Source organism: Ascidiella aspersa, chromosome 1 (genome assembly GCF_963924565.1).
Source record: "Ascidiella aspersa chromosome 1, kaAscAspe10.2, whole genome shotgun sequence".
Taxonomy (NCBI): domain Eukaryota; kingdom Metazoa; phylum Chordata; class Ascidiacea; order Phlebobranchia; family Ascidiidae; genus Ascidiella; species Ascidiella aspersa.
Window position 1 is genome coordinate 14,844,723 of NC_139447.1, and position 27,266 is coordinate 14,871,988.

Below are 27,266 nucleotides of genomic sequence, written 5' to 3' on the forward strand. Positions count from 1 at the left end.
TACTTATTTCAAGCATATACGTATTGTTACAGTTTTGGTAAGTTTTAATACTTTAGTCTTAAACAATTAAAATAACGTCTTAAATTTTTAATGCGCCTCTTCATAGAAATTGTATCGGTAAGATCGGCAACAGTAACTAAGCTGTTTAAACTCATTAACCAATCTTTTTTTTTGTATGGTTTTTATTAAATAATGATTTCTATGTTGAGTTAGTCCTATGCAATAGGCGCGTGTTTGCCCAACCGTAAACGCATAAATCCACGATCAGTTCGACTGTTCGTGTTTTGAACTATGTCCAAATCTGGGTGTTTCGGGCTTAAGGTGACTTACGGCACCTTTATCTGTTAACCGCGGATCCTATAGTTTTTAGTAAAGCATTCGTACTATTGGGATGTTTCGTACACTGTTGACGTGCCACCTATACGTGAAAAATCTCGAATGAATATAAGTTTGAAAAATCAATAAATATAAAACAATTAGTATTAAGAACGGAATTTTTTGCTTTAAATGTTAAATTGTTTGCTTGGTACCCCTCTAGAAGGCTGTGAAACTGCAATTTTTCCGTTCGTGTACAGTAAGAAAACCAGAATAATATTAATAAATTTATTTCGAATTAAAAAATAAAGGAAGCGGGCAATTGTGTTGGCGCTCGCAACAACATCGACAACTTTGCGAATGGGAAAGGGCGGTAAAACCACGTGTTAACTTGTCTAAACGCTGCGCTGTCGTCAGTCAGGAAATGTTCCGCCTCTTGATTGCTTGAGAATTCGGTTACGCTCGAGGTAGTGGCAGGTTTTGTCGTACTGCTTTGAATGGCGCCCATCTTCTTTATCGCGATAACGCTCTGCACTCGTGAAAAGCGCATTGAAAAGCGCTGAAGTAACTTTATCGTACGAGGTTTTCTCGCGTGCGCGTCACAGAAAGCTTTCGCCCATTGTCGGGTTGGCGCCGTTCTTGGTGCCCGCCATGTCGATCAGCTGCTTCCAATCCTCCCAGTTGCTGATCAGTTTGTACGAGTTGGACGAGCTCTGACCCTTGGAGCTCTGGCCCTTTTCGTCGCTCTTTTCCTCGTCGATCGTACCGTCGCTTTGCTTTTCGTCGCCCAGCACACCGCCGCCGGTAATGCCGCTCCCGGTGAACGACGTTCGCAGACTCTTGCGGCCCAGGCGCGCCACCATGCGGGACCAGAGCTCGCGGTTCCGCTGGTGGCGCTCGCGTCGTGACACGTCATCGCTCGTTAGGTTGTGCTCGGCTACCACCGAGAAGTCGACGTTCTCCGACGCGTTGTTGATGAGCGCGCGGTTGCATCCCTTCTTGGGCCGCTTAGTCTTGCTCTTGGCGCCTCGCTTGAACATCCGCCTGGCCAGCTTGCGCAAGTATACCCGCACCTCACGCTGCGTGATCGCGTACATGACCGGGTTGAGCAGCACGCTGAGGAAGCTGAGGATTCGCGTCCAGGCGTTAAACGCGTGACAAAAGTAGCCGTCCTTGCCGACCAGCCCCTGTGAACAAACATGGATTACTTACGGTGGTCTTGGCATTTAAATAAATCCATTAACGTTATGCATTTGTAGGAAACATTGCAGCAAACAATCCCACAACAATATTTCACATGATAATTTATCGCAAATGAATTATTACCTCGGTGATGTAAAGGGTTTGGAAGATACGCTCGGGTAGCCAGCAGAGGGCAAACACAAACACGTAAGCCAGCACCGTCTTGGAAACCCTCATATTGCGCTCGGCGTACTTGTGCACGATCGTCTTGTGCGAAGTGCCCATTGTTCCACCACCCGTACCTGTTCCTGGAAATAATATTTGGCATAAATATCCAAACTTGCCATCGCTAATCCAAATAAGGGCAGAGTATTAAACCGCACATCCGTGATCAGTGATACAAAAAATGGCCGATTTTCCTTTTGTATTAAGTCGTTCGAAATTTATCTTATTATCCAGAGTTTAAAATGTAAACTGAATTTTAGGTTCGTGCGACGAAACAGATGCATTTGATGAATTTGCATCGTTTGATGTTTGTGCACACGTATATTCTTTCGTATAGGCACGGCGATGTTGAAAGTTAAACTGTTCTTCGGATACCGATGTAAGCCTGGAATTTGCATCGTTTGATGTTTGTGCACACGTATATTCTTTCGTATAGGCACGGCGATGTTAAAAGTTAAACTGTTCTTCGGATACCGATGTAAGCCTGGACTCATTTGCAGCCCGGTTGGTAAACTTTTTTCGTGACGGGAAACCTAATATGCAAGTTGCCAACGCATGCCCAGTCGTTGGGTAGAACAAACTTTAGTCCGCAAAATTCACCTGTGCTGCCCTTGGACGCAGCCGAATACGCCCTGGCCCTGTAGTAGTTGGACGTCGACGACATCTGCCGGTTGAAGTTTCTAGGCTTTTGCGTGTAAATGCGGCTGTGGCTTCCCTGCCAGAGCTCTTGGGACGAACCCAACCTCGCCCCGCCGCTACCACGTGATGGCGCCCCGTGCACACGTTTGTTTGACAGCGAATCTGTCTCGTGGTTGTCATACGACGACTCCAGATCTGATGTATTGCAAAAACAGGAGAAACGGTTTAAACTTTGCTTGTGACTTGAAATAAAGTTGTAAACGAAAACTTCTAGGACTAAGCTATAAAATTTATTTACTATGTCAAAAGCAAAATTGAGCCATTCTATATCTTACAAGGTAAAACGTAATAAGTTGTTAGGCACATCTGAACAGAGACATTTTTCTAAATGTGATCTCAAAAAGATATTTAAAGCACCACTATTTCGAATACAACTTTACGCCCAACAGGCATGCACTATCCACAATATATATTTTCATGCATAGGTTATTCGACTAAAAAGTTCATTGCAAATATTTACTTACGTAAAACTAACAAACATAATTCACCTTCGTGTGGCGCCGCTTTTGGATCTGGCGTCTGTTGCTTGTTTTCTTCGTCATGTGAATTGCTGCGGAAGACCTCGCCGGACCACCTGGGCTGCCCAAGCTGCTGTTGATACTGCGGGGTTCCCGGGAGAGTCCCTGAACTCGAGCTGGAACGCTTATCGGTTGAACTATGTCGCTTCAACATCGCCTGATTAAAATGAGTATATGGGCATTAGTTAATGTTAAAATTAACCATCAGGCAAAAAGGAATGTCATTAGAAAGCTACGCTTGTTTTTCGCAAGTCAATACTACTGTATTTGTTTGGCTCGCGGTTTCTGTATGTGGCTCCTTAGGAAATGCATCCGGCCGTGTGAGCCGTCCTAATCTATTCCGCCATTACCGACCAGCGCAAAACACATTCGTCTACTTCGCGCCCTAATCCACTTTCGCATTCCTCTTCCGGCCACCTAGCATTGTTTAAAATATCCCCTACCATGTTTTTGCACTTAACCCCCAATGCCCGTCACGCGAACGGTGATCGATTCGTAAAACACAGCCGCAAAAGGCGGAAAATAACTAGCCGAGACCCACCTTCTCGTGAACGCCGAAGTTTGGCTGCGATAACCTCACCCCGGGACTGGGGCTAGTCGTGTGAACAGAGGTCTGGTCCGTTTGAAAGCTCTCGGCAGAGCTTGCCGAGCCGCCGCTGATACGTCGCTGGTTCGCTGCCTTTCCCAACGACGACAGGCGCGCCTTTGGACCTCCGGGGACCACTACAGAAGGCGTTGGCCTCGTGCTGGCCCCCAGTACAACTGGTTGAGCGACACCGTTAATGCGCGGCTCGTTGGTCTTCACGATCGACGATGATTGATTGGTGTTTGGTGTCTCAGCTTTCGTCGCGCCGTTAGCGTCCACTGCCGACTCGGGCGGAATTAGGACCGTCAGCGACATTTCCGTCTTCTTGTGCTTCTGGCGCAAACTGCGTCGCAGCATGGGCGAGCCGCTGCCGCAGTGATACGGCGGGGTCCGGTCGCCTTCTGCCTTGCTTGTACTTCCCCCTCCGGTGACAAACTGCTTGAGAAAGTCCGACATCCGCCTTCCCAGCGTCTCCTCGCCCGTAGTATTAGGCTCGGCCTCTAAGCGTTCCTTGGCCCGCTTGCCGATCATATACGCGATGTAGAGGTAGCTCACCACGATGGCGGCGAAGGGAATAAAAAAGCCGATCACCAAGTTGACCACGATCGAGTAGACCCGCGCCCGCTGCGACTGCATCGGATGGCAGAGCGAGCTCATGTTCACCGCGTCAGTCGGGAAGAGCTTCCACGCCATGGCGAGTAGTTCGTGGTAGAGCGGCCGGTTTGCCACCTTCACTGTGCTGGCGCCGCCCTCCGGCCACACCATGTCGTACACCACGCTGAACTCGGCGTCGTTTTCGTAGTTCTCGTCGTAGGCGGCCAGGTCGTACTTTTCGTCGATTCCGTATGCGCTGTCGAAGTACTGCATCTCCTCCTGCACGCTGAGGTTTGTCATGCTCTCTAAGTCGTCGAAGAGCAGCGCGTCGTCGAGATTCTTGAGGCTGTCGCTGCCGCCGCCCTCCAGCTGCTCCAGGGTCTCGTTGGTCATGAAGTCGACGCAATGGCTGACCGAGACGCCCTCGAAGTCCATCACAAAACTTTGGTTTCGCTCCATGGCCACCCGCAGCGGCTGAAAGCAGCGGTGGTAGTTTGCGAACTTCCGCTGTATCGAATTCTTGCTGCGATTGAAAATAACAGGATTGCAAAGTGAACGACTCAATATCACATTCGCCGCAATACTTCATTAAGCTGAATTTGGTTTTCAATTCTCATTACGTTTGCCAATTAATTGGGAAATTTCAGTTTAATGAATTTTCCTGACACCATTTCATATAATTAAATAGAAACGCCTGTGCACACATTAAAAACCACACACATCAAAACAAAAACATAATAGGGTTCGACCCATGCCAGACCAACAACTTACTTGTCGCTGATGTTGTTGACTGAGTGCTCCTCCCATTCGTTCTGCATCACCAGGTTTGGGTCGAGCATGCTCGGCAGCGCACACGCGATCGCCGCCACCCCCATCGCCACGCTCACCACCACGATGAACTTGCGCTGCCAAATCGTGTGCAAATTTATCTTTGTTCCACCGACTGGTCGGTTTGGTTGGTTTTATGAGACGAATTTGACATTTTATTGTTAAAATTTCGCTCGTACCCTTGCAAACTATGCAATTATCTAGTTTAGTTTGTGTCTGTTACGAAAAGGTGGCTTTTAACTTGCTTAGCTTGTTAAATTTTCACATTTACCTAATTCATTCTAAAATGTTGGGCGCAAGTTTGATGACATCGACATGGTGACCCAGTTCTAACATGCGTCATAACTCAAACGCTCCTGTTTACCCCCATAAGGTCGCCGATTTTATTGCGGAAAGTCGGCTTTTATCGCCCACCTAGTCGCAAACAAACTCTGGGATGCAAGCTGGGGTGGGCTGCATTTAAGAGTTAGGAGCTAATGGAGGAGCTAATGGCTATCAATCTAAGAGCAATAAACCCGACAGCGAAATGCCGCGGTGGTGTAGTTCCCCGTCTTTCCTTTATTCTCGCACCGGTGTGTTTAGACCACCTAAGGCTGTGTTGCTTTTCGCTGAAGTTGCTTTGTATCGGGTTTGTTGACACCGATTTCACACCTGTGCCTTTCGCTTTGATGCATGATTGCATGGACTGGTCGGCATGACGTGACGGCCATAAAAACGATTTGGTTTTAGTTCGCGACCTTTGGCGTTTTTTGTTGGGCAGTTTTAATTTTATGGTAGTTTTCTTTAAGCCACTGTGCGCGCTACACAAGGTGATTTTTTTAAGTTATTGAATTAAAAAAATTTACCAAGAATTGTATGCTTACGTTGAACTCGTAGCGCTGGCATCGCAGCGACTTCCACACTGCCACGCACCGCTCCACGCTCATGGTGGCCAGCAGAAAAATGTTGAAATAGTAGTGCAGGTAGTAGAAGGCGAACGTGAAGCGGTAGAAAGCGTAGTTGGCAGTTCCGCCGCGTGCGTCCTGCAGTTTCATCAGCTCAACTTCCCCTGAAGGAAAATAACAAAAGGGATTAAAATACAATCAATTCAACGAGCAACAGCTAAACGTGTAGAATTTTGCCAACTTAAGAGTTTTTCCCTTTTTTGGTGTGACGAAATGGATTTTTTCATTTATGAGCGGAATGGTCCACACCTTATAGTTTGAAACACCTGGATTTGCTGACGTTTTATTTCCCAACGATATAGTTACATGTTGCCAATTTGGAGTGTATCGCACGTCATGCCAAAGCGCATACCAGTTATATGAGCGCTTATGCGATGCACTAATTACGGCCTCGTGTTATTCGTAACGCCACACTTAGCGGCCGCCGAGCACTTGAAGACCCGAGTAAAACGAACCGACTCAACTCGACCTAACACCACAGCAGGGAGAGAGTCGGGTATTTTTCACACGGATTCCTTCACGGTTTAGAATCTCGTGTGTAGTCATTTCCGTTAAGCCATTATAAAACGTTTGCGTCTTACTCCAGTTTCTCACTTTGAAAGTTTGTGTATCAGACTCGTGAAGAACTCAGCCAAAAATGGCCAACAATTTCCGGAAATATCCATTAATTACTTTGTTGTTTTTTTAAACTTATCTACCAATTAGCTGTATTTTTAACACTACTCTAGGAATTCAAGCGAATCCCCGCTCCTATAAACCCTCATCATCAGTGCGGCAATGGCACTGACGTCATTTGTTGAGTTTGTCGCCGCGAAATTTTTCACGGCCCATCACCCGCGTTCAACAAAAAGCCTCATGTGGGGCCCAAATCACCAAACGCCTTTTGCACCTTCGCTCGTCCGTGCGGCGAACAATTAAAGCGGCACGGTCGCGAGTGGACCTAGAAGCGCCGAGCCGGAGCTTACTTAACCTCGTTTTGCCCTTCTTCAAGGCGAGGCTTTGAATACTCCTTTGTAGGATTATCGTTCGGAAACAAACACGCCATTAGCCCCCGCCTGCGTTAAAAAGTTAAGTTGCATGCGACTGTTCCGTGTCACGACACCTTCCGGCACTTTAGGAAATGGGGCTTGGTTGCCTTTTGAAAAAATGGCACGCAGATCGATAATGCACAAAACCGCTATTTATACTCGGGCGAAAACCGCAACCGTTATGGACGTAACGCCCCTAACTTGCACGCTAAACCGAATTCCTGCAAATGCGCTCCGTCAACAACAGCAAGGGTCTAAACCCGTGGCCGACGAAAATGGAGCCGTTCAAATTCGCCTAAGCAGTTAAAATTCTCGACACTTTGTAGAATCTTAACTGCGTGGTCAAAAAAGGCGTTGAAAAACATAAACGTCAAAGATTGATTGGAAGACTGACTGACACGAATTTATTTGAACGCTGATAGACGCGTTTCAATCGCACGTGATGATGGGAATAAAAGTGGTGAAACGCCGCAATACAACCTCAACTTGCGTGTCCAAATCTCGTCATATCGCTATATTATTGGTAAGGTCTCATGGTGAAATGTGTTTTTAAGTGATTTAAACTCGCCGTAAAGTCACGCGATTTATTTTACCGTAATGTTTAATAGGGTGCTGTTAAATTGCAGTTCAGATCAAACTGAGTTATAATTACTAAGTGTGTAACTTTTTACTCGGGCCATGCGTACAAACGGGTGACGTGTTTGCACCTACAATTACATTTGCACTACGGGCGACCCGCGCACATATCGGCCATAAAGTTGTTTCCGGTCGCCTTTTTTGAACCATGCTTTCGTTTAAACATGTCGTTTGTCACGTCACAAACGCCTGCAACAATGATCGCCACAAACAGGTGACTTTCGCTTGGCAGAACGCTCTGCCGCTTTGTTTGGCCTTACCCCTTGCTTTAAGTACATAGCAGGTGGGTCGAGATATTTGTTTGGTTTCGCGACGTTGCAGCTGTCTGATCAAAGGTGGTCACGTGTCAGTAGCAAAGGCCGACTTTCATAGCAGCGTCAAAATAAACTAAACCGTCAAAAACGTTCGACTGCGAAATGCTTCTCAATCTGGACGGCCGAAATCCCACGCCAATATTTCGTGCAATGTTTAAGATTAAGCGCTTGAAGTTCATCATACCGAACTACCAACAGCAACGTTTAAAAGTTGTGTTTTACCTGGCTGTGTCTGTATGTCGGAAGACATTCGAGGTAGATCTGCGATGTAGAGAGACGACATGATGAGCCAGATAACGCACACCAATAAGTCGGTTATGGCGATCTGGATCATGTACGTCGTATATACTGAACCTCTAACCTGCAAGCAGAAAAGTGTGTTGTTTTAATGAAAATCAAATTAAACAATTTCATTTTTAGAATGAGACTGATTCGACGAAAATTAAACCAAGTAGGATCTATGTCAAAAATAACCACGACTTCTAGGTCGTCTAGTCTAGAGCGTGAGTATATTTTTCAAACCATTATCGACCTCAAATTATAGCCAAACAGTTTATCCAGCGAATTGCTTCTTTGGCGAGTGTTTCTTGACTGCGTATACACGTTGTTGCGCACTTGTTTGTATATGGTAAGCTACAGGAAACCCATCGACTACAAATACCGGCAACTATGCCGGACAGGGAATTTTTTCACGATTTGCAAGCACGCGTAAAAACCTTGTTACTAGACCGCGCTGAATTCGGATAAAGTTAACTTATTTGCCGACGGCAAAATGCGAAAACAGCCATTTTGTGCAGAACAAATGCGGTATTGTTTTACTGTAAACAGCGTGTTTTGTCGCGGTGTGCTGTGCAGTGTGCAAGGCGATATTACTATTTTGTCGTATGACTAATGTGTTGAGTGGTTAGTGTGTAACTCTTCCCAAGATTTTCTTTATATGTTTTGTTGTAGTACTTGATGAGGTATATGTAACGACACCGAATCTGACGACTAATGGACAGAACATTTTCGGCATTTTTTCAGCATGTTCGACTTGCTAGGATAGATTTTGTCACTATTGTTTATTTTGGCGATTGATCGTTAGATATATAAAATGCACCCAGAGAAGCGAAAAAACTACAATATTGCAAGATACTGCTGCCTTCGCGATGTTAATCTCCCAAGTTGTTTATTTGTGTTTTTTTCTGTTTATTACCTTTGCCCAAATTGCTGGCGTCCCAATCAAATAAATCGGTATACGGGAGCAAATGTCACCTACAGTGAGTTTGCAGGTTACATTCACTACTTTTAATTGGAATGCTCTTATCTTCACCCCAAGGCAAATTTAGTTGGCCACAGCGTTTTCTAGCAGACAGATTAAGTGTGCATGCTCTCACGGCTCACCTGCTTTTTTGCGACAAAAATCATCAGCATCGCCATGTTGAGAACGATGCCGAACACACACAACGTGATTACTCCGATATGCTGCCACAGGGCCAGCTTAACGTGGCTATCGTACACCGCTATACCCTCCATTCCGTGGTGCTTCTTTTGTTCTGGTGACGGACAGACTGTTGTTGCGATGTTCCGCACTACGTCAGTTGGAGATTTCGTTTCAAGTAAATCATTTGCCCACTTGCTCTTAATATAAGTGCGTGACTATCGCCGGAACATTGCTGTATCACAAAACAAGATTGTTATTTCTTTGGATACGTATTTAGAAAAGTCCTCAGTTAACTCTAACCGTGCTGTGTGAAGCTAAGTCCGACCTAACATTATTGTTAAACCACTCTTATTTAAAAATACGAGAGGTTTGATTGCACCCATGACAACGCGCCTCACGAACTTACAGCAGTGCCCGTCTTATCAGCAAAATATCTTCATTCAAGTATTTTGTTTACCATTGTCAAACAGTCTGAAAGCAACTCTTTCCTAGTATTAGTAATCCCATGTCAACTTAATTTTTTTTTCCACAGTTCAGAGTAATTATTACGAATAAGGCTGCAAAAACTGAGCTACAGATACCCTTTCCCGATCGACACAACGAACTTCAGTCTATTTTGGATACAACAGTGCCTCACAACACCCGACATGCGAAAGGCTTTTTCAATATTTTTGCCATCCTGACTTTCGCAGCACAACAAATACCACGCCATTTGATGGAAGCCAAACCTTTAGTTATGCTTATAGCAGTGGCGTGTAAACAAATTGCCTTGCGAATATTTTTGGGGATGTTTCAATTAAATATAGGTCCAACACACTTTCTGTTATATATTTAAGAGTAGGAGTTAAACAACTTTTTTTGCAATGTGCCATTTTTTTACTTTTACTAAAGATGCGTCGCAAAAACTTTCTGCAGTTGAATATACGCACACGACGTAATTAATTTAAACAAAAATCATTCTATTTAGTGATGATTTTTCTAGTATTCGCTTGGCTATAGCAATACGTAACTGTTGGCACTCCTGGTTAGGAGTTTTAGACTTTTTTGAAAACGGTACAAGTTTTTCACACTATACCACCGCGACACCCTAAGTATTCATTTGTGTAGCTTTCGTGTTTCTACTTTTTGAACTGGTTCTGGTGCTGCAGGCTGACAAAAACCCGCGAAGTGCTGCCACAGAACTGACATAAGCCTCTTGTAATTTAAAGCCGCAGACTGATGCTTTTAAGAAATGGTGCTAAGTACTGGTTTGAAATACGTTCTACGCCTAAAGTCAGCGCCAACTGTTTGACACATTTTAACAACGATGCTAAGTACTGGTTTGTTACACATTTTAACGTGAACAATCACGTTCTTCTGATTGTGTTACGAATCCAACTGACTCGAAACCAACTCTTGACGGATGTTTTATACTCTCAGTCCCTCACTGCTGTGCAGTTCTTGTTTACTGCGAAATGACAAGCAAGGCAACAAAAATATTATTCCATTTCCCTGTTTGTCCGTTCAGCCAGGAACGAATAATGTAACTGTAAGTGATCGGCTGTCGGTCGATGTTGATTGGATTCGCCGTGGAGTGCTCGCCTTCCGGCTGAGCTCTCTTCAGGCCGTTAATCTTTTGGCCGCTAGTCAGTCCTTAAGACAGCTCACAAGAGTCGTTGAGCAAGTCCAGAGGCGGTTTAAGCCGCACACTTTACTTCGCTTCTACCTTCCCGCCATCTACCAGCGACGAGCTGAAACCGCACAGTGTGTCCAGGATTAAATGTTGGCCCACCCACTCACCCGCTCACACCGAACCGTGTCGTTTTTGCGCTTTGATTTCTTCTACAAAATCTTCTTCTACAAAATCTAATCAAGAAAAAATAGGCCACTTGTGTCCATCGCGCGAACTGATCAAATGACCAGAAATTTAATTTTGCATCGTTTGCACTTTCTTTCTCTTATTCTTTTCGATGCCATTTGTTATACTTGGCTCATTTTGTCAGTGACCGATTGCACTACGGCGATTCTCCTTGACACTAAAACTCGCTTATTCCAGTAACCCTTTTTCACGTAAACATTATTTACAAACTTGGCGCGGCTTTTTGCCAAATGAACTTGCGATAATCCGCGAGCTGCCGCCTGGCTTGGCTCTGCAACGAATAACAACAAGCGTGACGTTTACGAGGAGGCTCGTCATTCCCCGAAAACAACAATAGACTTAAGCCTTTTCTTTGCTGACAGTCGGCGGTACTTTTGCCCACAGCTTTTCAAGTGCCTGAAGTCGACACGTCGCTACTGATTGTGGTGATGTAATAGCCCGACAATTTTGTATGACCTAGAGCGCGAGCGTATCAGTAAATATAACCCAGGTTCTCCGTATCCGACATTACCCGAAATATTGAAATCCACTTTCGACAAGTTAGTCTTGGAACCTATTTTCCAACAAAGCCCAATTGGAAACTTTGGATAATCCGTTTTATCTTTCCATTCACTACTAAACCAGAGGTTCTTCCTCCCTTTGCAGTTGCCGCCGCTCGTTAAAATTTTCACACAACGATTGAGTTTCGGCTTCGATTTACCCCAGCGCTCAACTGCACAAGGCTTTACCCTGGGGCCGATTTTTGTCCCACGCATCACTGCTGACAGACGTTTTTACTCTTGCTTTGGGTAAAGAAGCGGCTCTTAAACGATTAGCTGACCTTTTGGAGTCTCTATATACACTAGACGTCAGGCAACCATTTCTCGTAAAGACTTCAAACGAGATTTCGATAACTTGTTGGTTTCTGCCATATATTTAGTTTTATTTCGATTTTGTTGAATTTTATGACATACTTACAAAGTTAAGGTTAATATAGTTTGACGTGAATTCACATTTACGCAAGTTTTCACTACTGTTGCAAACAATCATTATTTTATACAGATTATGATTGTTACAACACGCTGCACTAATTATCTCAACTTCGAATTACATTAACAAAACTATTAAATCATTTTTTCCAAATAGTAAACACTCCTGATTGTTTCGACCGATTAACTTATTAATAATACCGTACTATTTTGCTCAAACGCTTGTACAATGTTCTGCAAACAGTTTTAGTAGCGAATCCGACGACAACGAGCGAAACAACCTACAACTTACATCTGCAACATTTTTACATTACTCGGATAGGCGAAATCTTTGCAACTTAAGGCATCCAGAAGCCTTTACTGAAAACCGAACGAAAGGCGCAACGCAGAGCCGCATATTTACCCGGTGATTAGCCCGTTCGCTACGCTCGTAACAGTGTTTAACGCATGGCCGGATCTCACCGCCCCTATCATCATCTGCAACCTCGCTACTGAGGCGAGCCGTTTGTACTGTTGTGCCTAGACAAGGAAAGAGGAGACGTTCCCGGACTCTCTTCCTTGCCTTGCCTTACACCAAGCTCTGTTTATGTTCTCGCTTTATTCAGCCTCGGGGGCTAACGGATAATGCCCGACGCTGCCTTTGCTGTTCTGCGGCTTAACATGCGCGCGTGAAGTGGCGAGTTTAAATCCTCGGCCTTCATTAGCCCGGTGAGCCATTTCACCGTTGTTTTCTTTCACTTCGAAAATGGCTTGTGCCACTACCTTTCCTTTCTACGACGGATGCGGAACTGTTCACTTGCCCACGAAAAACTTCAAGCCAATATGCACCGTAGTTTCAAACTAATACAGCTTTTTTTTTAATTGGAAACCTGTGCAATGCGGTAAAACAAAGTTTCGTAAATCCGTCCATGACAGCTGGATTGGAATGATAAATTGTTCTGCTAATCCCCGAATTGCTACTTAAAAGACCGCAACCTTGGTCAGTCAACCGATCCGTTGAACATCTAAATGAATCAGAATGTAAAACTGCAAGCTCATGCTCAACGCTAATTATTTTAGACTAGTATAAAACAGCTATTTTTACTAGTATAAAACAGCCTTTTTTGCTGAATGTCACTTGGGCCTTTTACGGATTTTTTGTAAAGATTCTGGCGTTTATGTTGATATAATTAGAAATTTTCCAACTGCTGTGGTGTAAACTCTCGACAGTAAGTTTAGATTACCGCAACAAATACCATTGTTGAAACAACCCGAGCCGCCATCAAGCGTTAGAAAAAGCAATACAAACAAGCCTGAAGTTACATACGATTGCCACTCGACCGGTACAATGGCAAAATTTAAATCCACCTTTATGCACCATAACTTGTCGCTCGTATCTAACCTGTTCAACACAGGAACAGTTACAATTCGCGACCCACTCGAACTACTGTTAGGCTGTTTAGTGTTTATTTTATACCAACATTGAGAACACTTCTGCGCTCTTTAAAACATTTTCTTCGTACATCGGAAACCTGTTTTGTCAGTTACCACGTTTGTTTCTTTACCGTAAACTTTGTAGATGAGGATTTGTATACAAGATTGAGAAATGTGTGCCGGTGCATTCGGTAATATTTTATCTGTCGTGATATATTTGCCCTGCGGTGCATTTCAGAGCCTACATGCGTGGGAGGAAATATTGTCCAGGGGTGGCGAAAAATCTATGTGGCTTTTGAGTTAACCTCCTTCGCTAGTGGCGTTTTGTTGGTTGTCAAAATTTGCAATGTTTTACAGCGCTGTTTCATGCGAGTGCTCAAAACAACTACCAGACCAAATAACTGCGGTTCATCTGGATTACACTGCGGGTGTTTCGATTAAGGACACAAACCCTTGAAGCCCCTGGTGGCGAATATCCTCGGATTTTGTCGATTAGTTATGAGAGAAGCGCCCAATTTCCATCGTTCGCCGCTTTACAGCTGCGTCTGCCCGCTCGACACCCGCATCGTTAAGTAACTTACGTACGTGAAGCCACGCACGCCGCGCGATAATTCGATTCTGACGTAACAATCAGCATCTGGCAAGCTCGAACATCCTATGGGTTCCTTTGCGTTAAGCAATGGCGTCGTTTTTTTTAATATGTTTGGCGCCGGGTTCGGCCGAGGTTAAGCTTGTTACGGTCTCAATAGCTCGCGGTGGCGAAGAAACTGTAACGCAACACCCCCCCGTACTCTGTTGTCGAATTTCAACAACAGAACTGTGACGTCATTACTCGGGTCTCGCGGCTTGGCTAAGTGGCGAAACGTCGCCCAACGCACATAAAAACGCACATATGCCACTCGGAACGACTATAGAGGTTCCGTGCTTTTACGGAAATGTTTTCGCCAAACCTCTAGTGTGTGCGCAACAATGTCTCGCCTTATATGAGTGAAGTACTTGTTGAATTGGAATTCAATTCACACAATACATTTTGCTGTGTTTTGATTATAACGTTATGTAACACACACTAGGTTATCGTTTCCTCGCCGTTGCCTCCAGGGCATACCTTCGCCCTTCAATCTAAAAATATTATATACTAGTATTTATAAATTTATATTTAAAAGAAAAAAATAGTTGAAATGGCGCTTTTTCTTTCTTTAACCCACAAGTTTTAACTTAGGCCCCATTGTTGAGGCTCTATAGTTCAGATCTACTGTATTTAAAACCAAAGATGGATAAAACACACAATATAGGAGAGCTTAAAATCATACTAAAAACAATTCCGCAAGACTTCACTCAGAAAAGTTTTAATCTATCCCTGAACAATACATTTTCGCTTTCGCATTGTCAAAGGTGTAAATACGCCCAAGATGCGTGGTAACCACGTTATAGCATTACTTATTCAGTCACATCTGCGTCTGTTCCACACCACAATCGAGCGTTGTCGAGGGAACAAACAACACGTCGCGCCCAGCAAACACCACACCCTTTGCATTCAACTCCGTCCTTGCTTGTTGAAAGTTTGCGGGCAGCATGTTACATTTGCCAAAGTAAACACAAACAAACGACTGGCGAGAAAACCAAGAGACCTTCGCGGCTATTGTTTGCGACCGTGGTGCCAAATCTCGCGCGACACTGAGATGGGTTGAGGCGGGTGGGGCTGTTTCTCTCAACTTGTAGCCGGTAAAATCTAGATTGCCATCGCGATCAGATATGCCTTACTGCTGCTAACCTGGCTTAAAATCGCTTGACCAGAGCACCAATTATCGCCGTTACTTCCCCGTAATGCTTCTGCGGTGAGCGGGGTCTGGAAGCGAAGCTCCTTAACAATGCCTGGAAAAACATTTGCTTTTCGTAAAGTGTTTGGGCTTCTTTGTCGTTGGGCGGAAGGAACGATAGTTGGCCTTTGTATATCCGACAATTACTGATATGAAGCTTTGAGTTTCAATTGACTCTCCACAATGCTGTCTGCAATAATTACCAGAAATTTTCTCGGTTACTGTTATCCACTTTATGCCATTAGCTGATTCAATTTATTACTAGTTAACTCACTTTCCGCATACAACAACTTCAACATCTTATCTGTGCCATCCAATACTAACTAAAGCTTGCCTTGCATTGACCGAAAAAACGTATTATTTCAAAAAAGTCCTCGCCATATGCTGTTCACGACCTAATTAGCAAATACGCAAAACTCTTTTTTAGCAAAATACGCAAAACTCTTTGAATCGTTTTTACCACCTTTGCAGACACAAACTGATAGCAAAAGCAAAACGCACTATATTTTTCCTACCATCCACATCTGTCGTGCATTCGATTGTTGCCGCTCGGCCCAAAACGCGCCAACAACTGTAAACAGGAGATCGCGTGCGATCATCGTTGCTCAACTGACGGTTTACGTAAGGCATCTCGAGTATCAACAGTCAAAGCAAACCACCGACCGCGGCAAGAAAGCACGAGCGGCGACTGCTTACTCACCGCCGCTGCTGTCCCCGCTCCCGGGACGTGTTCACGCACCGTGACGACACGATAAATCGTCCGCATCTGAGCCTTTTTTGTTGCGCGTGTCAAAACGATTCTTGGTCGCCCTCCGACACGCTTTCACATGGAAATACGCGGCAAGGAGTTGGAGTGTAATCGACCGCGGCCGAGTCCTGAAGGCAGAGGCGCTTTGTTTGTTGGTTCACCACTAAAGGGCGGTGTTCTTCACAAACGAGCGACAATGACCTTGCCTCGAATTAAGCGTGGTGGTTTTTGTTAGTTACAATTTTCGCTCTCTTAAATTTTTGGGAAGCCCAAACTGTTCTTAGCTTGAGCTAACCTATTTTTGACAATTTAACAAAATTGCCCTGTTTTCTGCACATGTTTTCGCCGGTATACCGTACACTTTCTCCCAACCTAACATGTCCTTATTTGGACTTTATCTTCCCAAACCCAACCTCCAACTAATCGCCGCTTATCATACAAGCGCAGGTGCTTCTTTCTTTGCCAGCCCCGGTCCGCGAAACGCACAAAGCTACATTCCGCCCATTCTCAAAATATCGGTAAGAGGGCCAAAACACGCCCTCGGTCCCCGGTCCGAGCGAAATACAAGCGGCGAATTGTCAGCACCCGACCGTAGCCAGTCACGCGTGAACCGATCCAAGTCGCTTTTTGTGTCTCCCTCGAAATCAAAGCGTTCCTGGGATACGTCTATTTTGTAAATTCTGGCAACAAAAAGACCAAAATTACGCGGCACCTTGTTACAACGAATTTGAAGACTCTCGTATCTGCGAGGAAAAACTCGGGAAGAAAAGTCTTCGCTCACAATTTTCGCGATGTCGGAATCCGATCTGACTCCAATTACCAGCTTTGCAGAGTTTGTGTATGTCACGGCAAAGGTTATGCGGCTTTAACCATCCTGCGTGACCCCGCTGTTTACCATGGACGCGGAACTTACACTCTAATTTTGTTGACGTCATCATGTCGGGGAAGGCGATGGGAAAAGTTTCGCGCGTAATATTGGGATTGCTAAGTGCCGGCTTTTTAGAACAGCGGAATTCGATTCACTGGCAGCTCTGAAAACGCCCTACACAAACCTTAAATAAAACTAAGAGGGACGCAACGTCCTATTTTCATGGGTCAATGACATGGGCAACATGACACCTGAAACCATCAATTATGGGGTCAAAGACGATTTGTTCTTGTTCGTTGGACCAGCCTTAGCCCACGATCAAGCTACTATAGCTTGGCAGGAAAATTGTTTCCGAACTTTCGGTGTTTGGCGATCCTCATACCCAAGTTTCAGGGTGCTGTTTATCAGCGCTTGCGATCTCAGAGTAAAGCCCCAGAACCAAAGTTGCTTTGCTTCTGCGTCATTTTGCCGAAACCACAGGAAGGCTGGTCGCGTACATGCATCGGGCCGCGCTTTGATTTTTACCATCTGTGGTTATATGGCTCGCACAATGCTCGTAAAATGCCTTCTATGACGTCATGAAACGCAGGGGTCACGCTTCGTTGAGTGGCGCAAATATTGCAACTTCGACGAATCTATTTTGGTCTTCGCGAGCCACTTGCAGCTATCGACTTCTTTGTAGCAGGGACATTTGGAATTCCGTCTTGTCGCCATCCGGTTAAGATTTTGCATTCGTTTTTTTGTTTTATCTTCAAAGACGCGCAGGTTCCTCTTGGACGCGCAACGCTTGACTCTTGTGTCGTCTTGAAACGCGATCCGTGGTTGTTGCAAAATCTTACCGCATCCTGTCGCAGTTTTGTCTTTCAGGATTTAGGCACAACTTTTGGCCGTTGGGGCACTTTGAATGGATCGCTAAACTGGGGCCGGATTTCGTGTAAACGACCAACGTACGCGCGAAGCGACACACCTGGGTATTTCCGTCGCTTGTGTTACAAACAGTATCGGTTTAAAATAGACTGAAATAATGACTAATTGCAATAGTTTCAGGTTTGAAACACTCGTAGTCCATGAAAAAACAATTTGGCTCTCCTAAAATAGTTCACGTATCAGAAAATACTTTCAACGAATTAATAAAGTCTAGCGATTGGTCGCGACATAAACTTGACCTTCGGCTACCAAGTGGACTCTAATCCTCACCACCTGAAAGCTATCTGCTTCGCTAAATCATGATCGATTTACGAAGAAAAGCCGATCGCAGTCGTATCTCAGTCGACTTTAAACTGCTCGCGCATTGTGGCAAAAATAATAATGTTTCGATTTATTTCACAGCCACCTGGCCGAATTAATCTCCGTTTTGGCGCTACACAGGTCTATTTGTGCGATTGCATCAATTTAGCGCAATGCTATGCTGGCCGACTCACCTTGGGGCGTTTTGTGACGTCACAATGCGCCTGTTGTCTGACGACTGAAACCGCTATCGCCGATTAAACTAAAAGATAGAAAGCAAACCGGCGGAAGGCGCCTCCTTTTGTTGCTTTAATATAGCTTGCGATGGCGCGAACCCGCTTAAAATTCAGCTTAGTCGCTGCTGACGTTCAAAACCTTTCTTGTTCCCCCTTATTAGCGCAGCGCTCCGCCTAAAATAAAGTCATCACACCACAGACTAATGCTTGTTTGCAAACACGCCTATGTAGAGCACTCCCCTAGCCAATCCCACACGTCTTGGTGCAGTTCAGCATTGCTTCGTTGACTTTACAGAAAACGCCTTACACGAACGCAATACGCAATTCGACTGTTTAACCCAGCAAAAAAACTATATACTAACACGTTGAAAACAGCCCCTTGCCTACCGTATTCAGGTACTTTTCTATTGGGTATATTGGTGCATATCTAATAATTATTTTTTTTTTGGGGGGGGGATGCCGTTTGGTGATGTCATACATAGATTGCTAAACATTACAGTTTGCGTGCTCTGCTCTTAGTATTTTAATATTACCAGCTGACAATTTGTCAAACAGTTTTTTACTTTAATCTACTTGCTTTGTTCTGAAAAAATAGCCTCTTATACAAACAATTTGCCTAAGGCCACAAGAACTCGATACCGCATTGCAAACACATACTCTAAGTGTCTCTTTCCGCTGTTGGTGAAATTCAACGTAGTTTTACGTCAGCACAAGCATACAGAGCCGTGTCGATTTCAAAGCCACATTGCTCGTTCGTCGTCTTAAATCACGCTAGGAGCGGACTCTGATAAAAGCTTGTTACTATCTGTCGTTGCATCAGACCTTTTTTCTCCACTTAAGCGCTTTTTATTCCGCCATAGCAGCTCCAAACCTTAGCTTGAAATATGTAGATACAGAAATCAAACTAGTTTTTGATATACAGTTTAACCTTTTTGCCACACCATTGTTTACATATTTCTTGCTGTCGAACCTTCTACAATGATAATGCTGTGACCAGTGTTGTAAACAAGTCATTTGGAAATGACTGAAGTCCCAGTTAAGTCATTTGTGAAATAACTTAAGTCCAAGTCAAGTCTTTTCAAAAAATAGCAAGTAAAGTCCCAGCCAAGTAATTATTATAGCAAGTCATCTCCAAGTCAAACACTAATATAATAATAAACAATATACCACTAAAATTGGTAAACTCGCCCGATTATGAGCAGTAATTCAACTAAAAAATAACCAAAAAACAACGTAGCAATCTAATGGTTTTACGTGCAAAATTTGAGATTAAAAGTTCACTTCTATAGTAAAATGTTAAATGAAAAAACTTAATTTCAATTTCAACACAAGTCATTTAACTCAATAACTTAAGTCCAAGTCAAGAAATTTGCCTAAAAGACTTAAATCAAGTCAAGTCATTTTACCAAAATGACTCCAGTCAAGTCCAGTCATTTGACAACAGTGACAAGTCATTGAAGGTTATTACAACACTGGCTGTGACCTAGGATTATATAATTATTTCCAATCATTACAAAGTTTAAAAACGAAATATAAAATTTTAATTTTGTTGAAGCATATGTTGATTTACGACGGATTTTGCCTAATTAAGGGATCTAATTGGCAAGGACTTCAGCACTTTACATTTCACAAAGAGAAAGGGTTTGAAAAAGGATGTCGCCCCATCATTACTAGCTTTTTCATCGCTGCGTGGGGGTCAAGAGTCTTCGCGCTCAAATCGAGCTCGAACACTCGAGAACCCTCGAACCTCGAGTCCTGGCATCCCGCGGCAATTTTCAACTGACAAGTGGCGGTTTTTCGCCGAAACCAGCCGCGCCTCGCAGAAACTTAAAAGCACCAATCAGTCCCAACCTCATCTGGGCACCTGCAAGCTGCAAACTTCTCTAAAGGTGCCTCACACGAAAGCCGCTCTCGACCTCGGTTTTTAAGCTTGGCCAACACTAAATCTCAAGTTCACGTCGCATCGAAATCCGCCGGCACATGGATGACGTAATTCGCCCCGCGGCCCACAAAACAAGCAAGCGGTCGTTGTAACTGCACACCTTTTGCACGGCAGGAAAGCGCGCGCCTGTGTGTGGCTAGACTCTATATGGAGCGCTTATCGAGGCTTCACACACCGTGGGTCTGGGCGACGCGACCACGCAACAGTAGCTTTCCTGTGTGCGTTTGCACGACAATTAAACAAGCGTTCTCTTAAAGCACTTTCTTAGCCGGGCAACCACTTGCGCATCTTCGCAACCTTCAGGAGCTGTTGTCCGTTTTTGTCCGCCTCAACAAAGACAGGCTTGCGTGTGCGCGCATTGCGTACCGGGCGAGAATCAATATTTGACAGTTTGCTCTTACGCCCGCTTTAAAACCCCGTTGTTTGCCTTTCGTGTTTTCCGGATCCGCCTATGACGTTAAAGCTTTACTGAGTCGTTGTGATAGAAAAGCGACGGTCGGGAGTTCGAACCATATCAAAAGCTAGCCGTATACATTAGCCTTAAAAAAATTATTGTTTATTACAGGCACCAAAAGAAAGATTCACGAAAATCTCGAAACAAAATTCTGGAGAACATGTTAAACAAAGAACATCGAGCGAAAGCAAAAAAGAATCAACCGAAAAGGTACAAAAGCACTCCAAAAGCGCCCTGTTTTACCAGTAGGATTTTTGACTAGTTACATTGCTCGCTTTACCACTAAGGTTCATCTCTCTGTTAATAATGTTGGTTCTGGAATTTGCTTTTTTATCTTCAGTAAATATTGGCGGTTATTTCCCGATGGGCTCGCTCGAGTGTGAGTCTTCTGTATTATGTTTACAAGACAATTGTGTCATATACGTAAAATTTACTGAATAGTGGTACTTTTGATTAACTTGTGCTATACATAACTCTCACTGTTGTATTTCAACTTTTTCCCTGCACTTTCAGGAAAACAAAGCAAAAGCGAAAGAAGAAGAAAAAAAGAAGAAAAGGAAACAGCAACAGCAGCTACAACAACAACAACAACAAAAGCAACAACAGAATAAGATAGAAAGACCATTGGCCGTCGACACCAAAGTTTTTGTTGGCGACGTCTATCACAGTCACGTGTCGATCGCGTCACGAGCCCTCTTTGAGAAACGTCATTACGACGCGATTTCCGATTATGACGTAGCGCTAAAGATCGTGAACGAGTCGAATCACCGGGTAAGGCTGGCGCAGGTTGAATGGAAGGTTAGACATGAACGAAATGTGCCTGTGATGCGGTGATATTGCTTCCTGCTGGCGGCAAATGCATATATATATATGGGGTCCCGTGTACTCCGAGATACAACGGTTGATAATATTTAAATATTGTTTTTTTAGTTTAATAAAACCCAACACCGTTTTCATATGTTTCGGCGTGCTTAAATTGGTTCTGTTTAATACCACTTTTAATAAACATAGCATTTTAAAGCACCTTAGAAAAGCCATTAAATCATATTTATTAGTTTGTTGAGTTTTATCCACTTGATGGGTTGATTTTCATTTTAAAATAAGTATTTTAGTACTTTGTGTTTCTCGCGGAGCTTATCTCGCTTCTTTGCGGTGAATAGTAGAACATATGTTGTTTTTTTGCGTAATTTTCGTATTTGCGCCTAGCTCGACAGTTTTTTAGTAAATAAGCTCATCTAACAACAGGTTTTATCGCCTGCGAGATCGTAAGATGGGCTGGTTCTGTTTGCCTTAGAATAAACTTCTTCTTATCAAAGTCGCGATCGGCTGTCGGTTAACGATTATACTGGACTTTCTCCTCACGAAAACGCATATTTTTGCAAAAGCTTCATAAAACTATCCGACAGTCTCAAAACAGTACAAATAGAGTGTTTAAATTGCAGAGAATTGCGAAAGATAAACGCCTGCTTCACCTTATCATCTCGTAAAAAGTCCGACCTAGGAGAACCCGTAATATTATTTGTTAAAAAGCATCCAACTATTGAAATTAAATTCGCTGGCTTGAATTTTATGGCTTTCTAGGTGTACCGAATTGAGAAGTTTCACGCCAGGGCCAAAAGATTGGTTGTGCTTTTTACCATATATGATTACTGGTCTAAAAGTGCCTTATTTTTTTGCGAATACTGCAATTTATTAGGTAGAAAAAGAATTTTGCATTTTCCCTAGCTGCCAAATTTCTGTAATGCCATCGCTTTCCGATTTTATTCGTCTAAATCTTTGGTGATATTTCCAAAATTACTAACAACTCGAAAACCAATGTTCTAAGCCCTGTTTTAGCCATCACACTACTGCTTGTGGTGCTACCAGTAGATCTTTGGCTTAAAATAATCACTAGACCGCAAAGCGACATTTTTGTTCTTGTAAGAACTGCCAGTGACCCCTTGCTTTGAAGCGAACGATCGTAAAAAAATTCACGAGACGAGTCATCGATCTTAAAAATTCCCGTAATCTGATTTGTGAGTTAATTCAATTGACTTATGGCAAAACATGGCATCTCCAGACGGTTTAAAATATGTTTTTGAAATATCCGACCCGCTATGCTACTTACGCAACAACATGTTTTGTTTACAGTTGGAATTGTTTTCTTGAGTAACGTTGACTGAAAGGTGTACTGTTACATAAAAATTGTTTTAAAGCAACATTTATCAGTAAAAAACCTAAGTATGATTGCCAAAGTCATTATGGATTTCTTTAAATCAATAACCTACAATTTTGACATTAGCAATGTCTACCTATTTCCATAGTTGTGTAACCCAAACTAACTACTTCGATACGTACATTAATATTATGAAAAATGCCTGTTTGAACAAATTTTAGGTTAAAGCAATACAACATCGGAAGGGTTTCAAAATATTGTGTTACCAAAATAATATAGCGTGTAGTATTTTATCCTTATTTAATTTAGATTTCAGTCGACTTTTTTCTCGACCGTCGTGAATTGTTGGCCTCATTTCACTTCGTCACATACCACAGGTTAAAAGCCACGTACACAAACTGCGACCTATAAAAATATCTTGTTGTGGCGCCTGACCAACTGATAAAGCGCTACTCGACTGTTGCATATTGCCTTATTGTCAGTGATTGCATTTTGCAACATTGCGTGAATCAGCACGTGGGAAAAATCGCACCAAGGCTCCTCGCCTTACATCTGGCGCAATATCGTGTGAAAGCGCAGCAGCGGATGTTGTCATCCATATGGCGGTTGCACTTCGTTTGCACGCAGAAAATACTTTACTGTGGACCAATTCACTGAATATATTTTTGTTCCTTCTCTTATAAAGGCTTTTTTTAAGTCAAAATTTGTTAACTTTTTCCTTGAAATTCCTCCAACTCTGACTAAAACCGGTTTAAGGTATAGTTCATGACACTTGCAAAAAAATCGAATAATTTCCTTCAAAAAACTGGTGTTGGTTTTTAATCCTACATGAAACTTTTAATAGGAAATTCAGTAACTCTACATTATTGAAGTTCTCATGAAATCGATTTCGAAATCGTGTACCATGATTGTAGGTCCGTACGATCTTTTGAATTGCAGTAAACTTGTTGTTAAATATACAAGTCAAACAAAGTTTGCTTTAGGTTTTTTACTAGTTTATGTGTATTTACCAGGAATGGAAAATTACAGCTGTCGAAAACTTCGTGCTAATTTATGCCCGAGGCATATGCTCGCTGGACACTGGGCGTCCACTGGAGATCGGCAAATCGCTGGACTTTTTCTCGCGCATAATACGACCGCAAAATCCAAAGGAATATTGTCACCCTATGGCCGCCTACGCCTCTGCACGGGCCCAGTATAATCTTAACAAGTAAGAAAGTACTTTAATTGATATTTTGATTCAGATAGAACAATGTCCCTTAAGTTTAACAAAAAAAAATAAATAAAAAACTGTTTCTTAATTTTCAGCTTTTCTAAAGTTCCTTCTGAGATCGAAAAAGGAATGGAACAGATAAAAAACAAAAGTTTTCCAGGGGTTTTGACCTGGCCAGGTATACCGATTTTTTTCGTCTGCACAACGTTTTATTTTGGATTCTCAGGACGATCGACCGCGGTTCGGTGTTGATGAAATGTTTTTGTTCACGTATTTTTTTAAATGTTGCTACATCTCCCAAAGTATAGATACTTTACAAAGTCGACATTTTCCGTGTATTGCGCCATGCAGCGAATAAGCAAACCGCGAAGCCTTTACCCACCCGCCACATGACTCTTAAGTGCTCGTTAAAGCAATAAAACAAAAACACGCAAGCCCTGCAATTGTATATAACCTAAAGTCGACTTGTTTCACATAATATATTCAGAACGATGGAATCTGGCGTTGAAATTTTTATTCACCTCGCTGGTTTTATAAATACACGTTCCGGCTGGGCCCGTTATTGCTGTAAAAATCCAAATTTATGTTTTACATTAATCCTTCTGAATTATTTTTACAAGGCATTAGCGAAGTGATTCCGGAGTCAAACGTGGATTATCTGAAGCAACGGATGAAAGCTTTATTGTCGAACAGTCAAGATCCACCAAGACCAGATGTAGTGTGTCGCTATGATAATTGTAGTAAGGAATACGCGAAAAGAGAAATTTATTTCAGCGATTTGGATTTTGAGGTTTGCTAAATCCAAATAATAAAAAAAATTGTTTGTTTTATTGTAACAATAGTCAACTTTTTTACTTTGTTTTAGGGTTTTATTTATATACTTTGTGATTGGCAATGTGAAACTAGATTTCATTACAAGTGTTGGTCAAAGTTCAAGCATGATAATTTTCAAAAGTCCGGCGACAAGGTTTGTTAACATTTATTATGACTGCTGTATAATACTGCCGGGTACACTGTTTTTTGTTCAACTTTTTATATGCTTTGCCAAATTAAACTCGCTAAATTTTATGCAGGAGTTGCTCGGTCTTTCCTGTTTTACCGATGGTTGTTTGGGTTTAATTTGTGAAATACGAATGATGAATGAAGAGAATCTTGTTAAAAAAGAGGTAAGAGGGCTACAGTGGTTCACATATCAACATTTTTTAAATAAACCATTAAAAGGGGGCCTAGTATTCGGGTTTGGTGTTGTTTAAATTTATTACTGCTCTGCTAGGCCACCTTGCGGATTTTGTTTAGTCTTTTACAGACTATAGCACAACTTTTATGTTTTGACCTTATCTTGCACTCAATCTATTCAAATAATATAACTTTTATTTTAGGTTAATATTCGCCGAAGAAAAATGGAAAAAGTTAATGGTGATACGAGTTATATTCGACCGTCAAAAAGCGAACGGAATTTACTTGCGCGAAAACGTTCTATTCAAGAAGCCAAAGAAAAGAGAGCAGCATATAAGGAGGCCGCAAATTTTAGTTTAAACGTTGAAGAAATGGTATTGTTTACATGTATTTTTTGTTGTTGATTAAAAAATGTATTGAATAGATATTCTTTTTAAACCAATGCTCTTAAAAGTTTTTTAGACTTATCCTTAATTTAGTTTATTGTATCTAAAATTCACAAAAAAAGTTTTTAAATGAAAATATTCAAAATTGGATATTGCTTAACTAGGCAACCTATCAATAGATAAATATATTTCTTCTGTTGTAAACGAAGTTATTAACCAACGTTTACGCAGCAGAAAAATATCTTAGGCCCAGTACCGCACTATTACCAAAGATGGTTCAGTGAATTGTCCGATTGACTAAGGTCATTAACACCATGAACAAAGAGGACTTGCCGGCGATCAAGTAATCGCTGTAGCTGGGCACCATAATTGATAAACGTCGCCTTGTGTGCATTTTTGCACCGGATGACCTCGTCTCGCCGCAGCTTATCGTCGTCTAGATTTACCGTCAATCTATAGTATTTTTATTCTATTATTTCTACAGTATATAAGCTGCCTAATGTATTCTCGTTTTAATCTTAGTTTTTAACCCGCGTGAAGTCAGTTTGCTGAAACGTAGGTTAATTACTTCGTTTACACCGCGCGATTTTTATCTAATGATAGGTTGCCCGGTGGAGCAAAATCGAATGTTGAAATATTTTTGTTAATGTTAGATACAACATGCGATTTTAATTTATTAAAATTTAAAATTTTTGTAAAAAAATCAATTTGCTGAAAAGGCGATTTAATTCGAATTTTAATACATAATAAGATTGGTGGTATGCTATCTAATATAATTATAAATACAATGTATATCTATTTATGTATATGATCCCATTTTTGGTTGTTTTGAATAAAATCAGACTAACAACAAAACTTTTAATTGCCCAAGCAGTGAACCTGCTTATATCCTAAATGTCTTTATTGGTGGAATTAAAATTTGTTAACTGCTGAGCTTTAAAATTGTAAAAATATTTGTGCAGGAAACGCAAACCACAAAGGAAAAGGAAAACGTAAGAAGTGAGTAGATTTATAGTTCGTTTAATTCATTTAAATTTAAACCGTACAAGGGATTTTGATAAATTGCTTGTTTTGTTTCCAGAAGTTTCAGAAAGTGATATTGCAATAGCAAAGATTATCAAAAAGGATGATGAAACTGTGCAAGAGGTGAGTGGGGGATACTAGCAAAAAATCTTAAACTAATTCTCGCAAAAAACATTTGTAAAAAAAGATAGTTTTTTAGTTTGTGAGGAAAAAGGTCCCGTGACGAAGTTGTTACACTAAAAGGTTATATATGTTTTTAAGATACATGTTATTTTCAAGGCGCTATGACGCTTTTTTGTATTTATATCCGTTCAAATTTAACGCCAAAGGCAAATAAGTGCTTTATTCTTTAGTTGAATAAAATATTGTTTAAGTAAAAGGTTAGATCCTAATGAGTATGACCCTTCAGTATTATCGAAGGGTAACAAGTAACCATAGTTTTCTACAGTCCGCCTTGTGTTTTACAATCGGGTCGTACTTTTGACTTGAT

The 27,266-nt window shown here is 42.3% G+C and overlaps 2 protein-coding genes across 4 annotated transcripts in view; one reads left to right on the forward strand and one right to left on the reverse strand.

Moving 5' to 3' along the window:
• LOC146167969 (uncharacterized) overlaps positions 1 to 27,266 on the forward strand; it is a 47,518-nt gene that overhangs the window by 7,089 nt on the left and 13,163 nt on the right. Inside the window, exons 13-22 of one of the 2 annotated variants that reach the window (XM_083389364.1) lie at positions 20,935 to 21,033; positions 21,337 to 21,594; positions 23,992 to 24,188; positions 24,287 to 24,369; positions 24,812 to 24,981; positions 25,057 to 25,158; positions 25,265 to 25,357; positions 25,571 to 25,741; positions 26,716 to 26,752; positions 26,835 to 26,899. In XM_083389364.1, the coding sequence (XP_083245490.1) occupies positions 20,935 to 21,033; positions 21,337 to 21,594; positions 23,992 to 24,188; positions 24,287 to 24,369; positions 24,812 to 24,981; positions 25,057 to 25,158; positions 25,265 to 25,357; positions 25,571 to 25,741; positions 26,716 to 26,752; positions 26,835 to 26,899 (1,275 nt within the window). The remainder of the gene's footprint in view (positions 1 to 20,934; positions 21,034 to 21,336; positions 21,595 to 23,991; positions 24,189 to 24,286; positions 24,370 to 24,811; positions 24,982 to 25,056; positions 25,159 to 25,264; positions 25,358 to 25,570; positions 25,742 to 26,715; positions 26,753 to 26,834; positions 26,900 to 27,266) is intronic. The other variant, XM_083389365.1, reaches the window with a different exon arrangement.
• LOC146167970 (uncharacterized) lies at positions 199 to 10,396 on the reverse strand. 2 transcript variants are annotated; one of them, XM_083389367.1, is made up of 9 exons: positions 9,253 to 10,396; positions 8,092 to 8,230; positions 5,811 to 5,995; positions 4,891 to 5,024; positions 3,481 to 4,642; positions 2,910 to 3,096; positions 2,323 to 2,556; positions 1,642 to 1,799; positions 199 to 1,502 (listed from the first exon to the last, which is right to left on the reverse strand). In XM_083389367.1, exons 1-9 carry the CDS (start codon positions 9,382 to 9,384, stop codon positions 915 to 917), a joined length of 2,919 nt encoding a protein of 972 aa, XP_083245493.1. In that variant the 5' UTR covers positions 9,385 to 10,396; the 3' UTR covers positions 199 to 914. The 2 variants fall into 2 exon arrangements, with proteins under 2 accessions (XP_083245493.1, XP_083245492.1); XM_083389366.1 differs by having other exon boundaries at positions 1,642 to 1,805.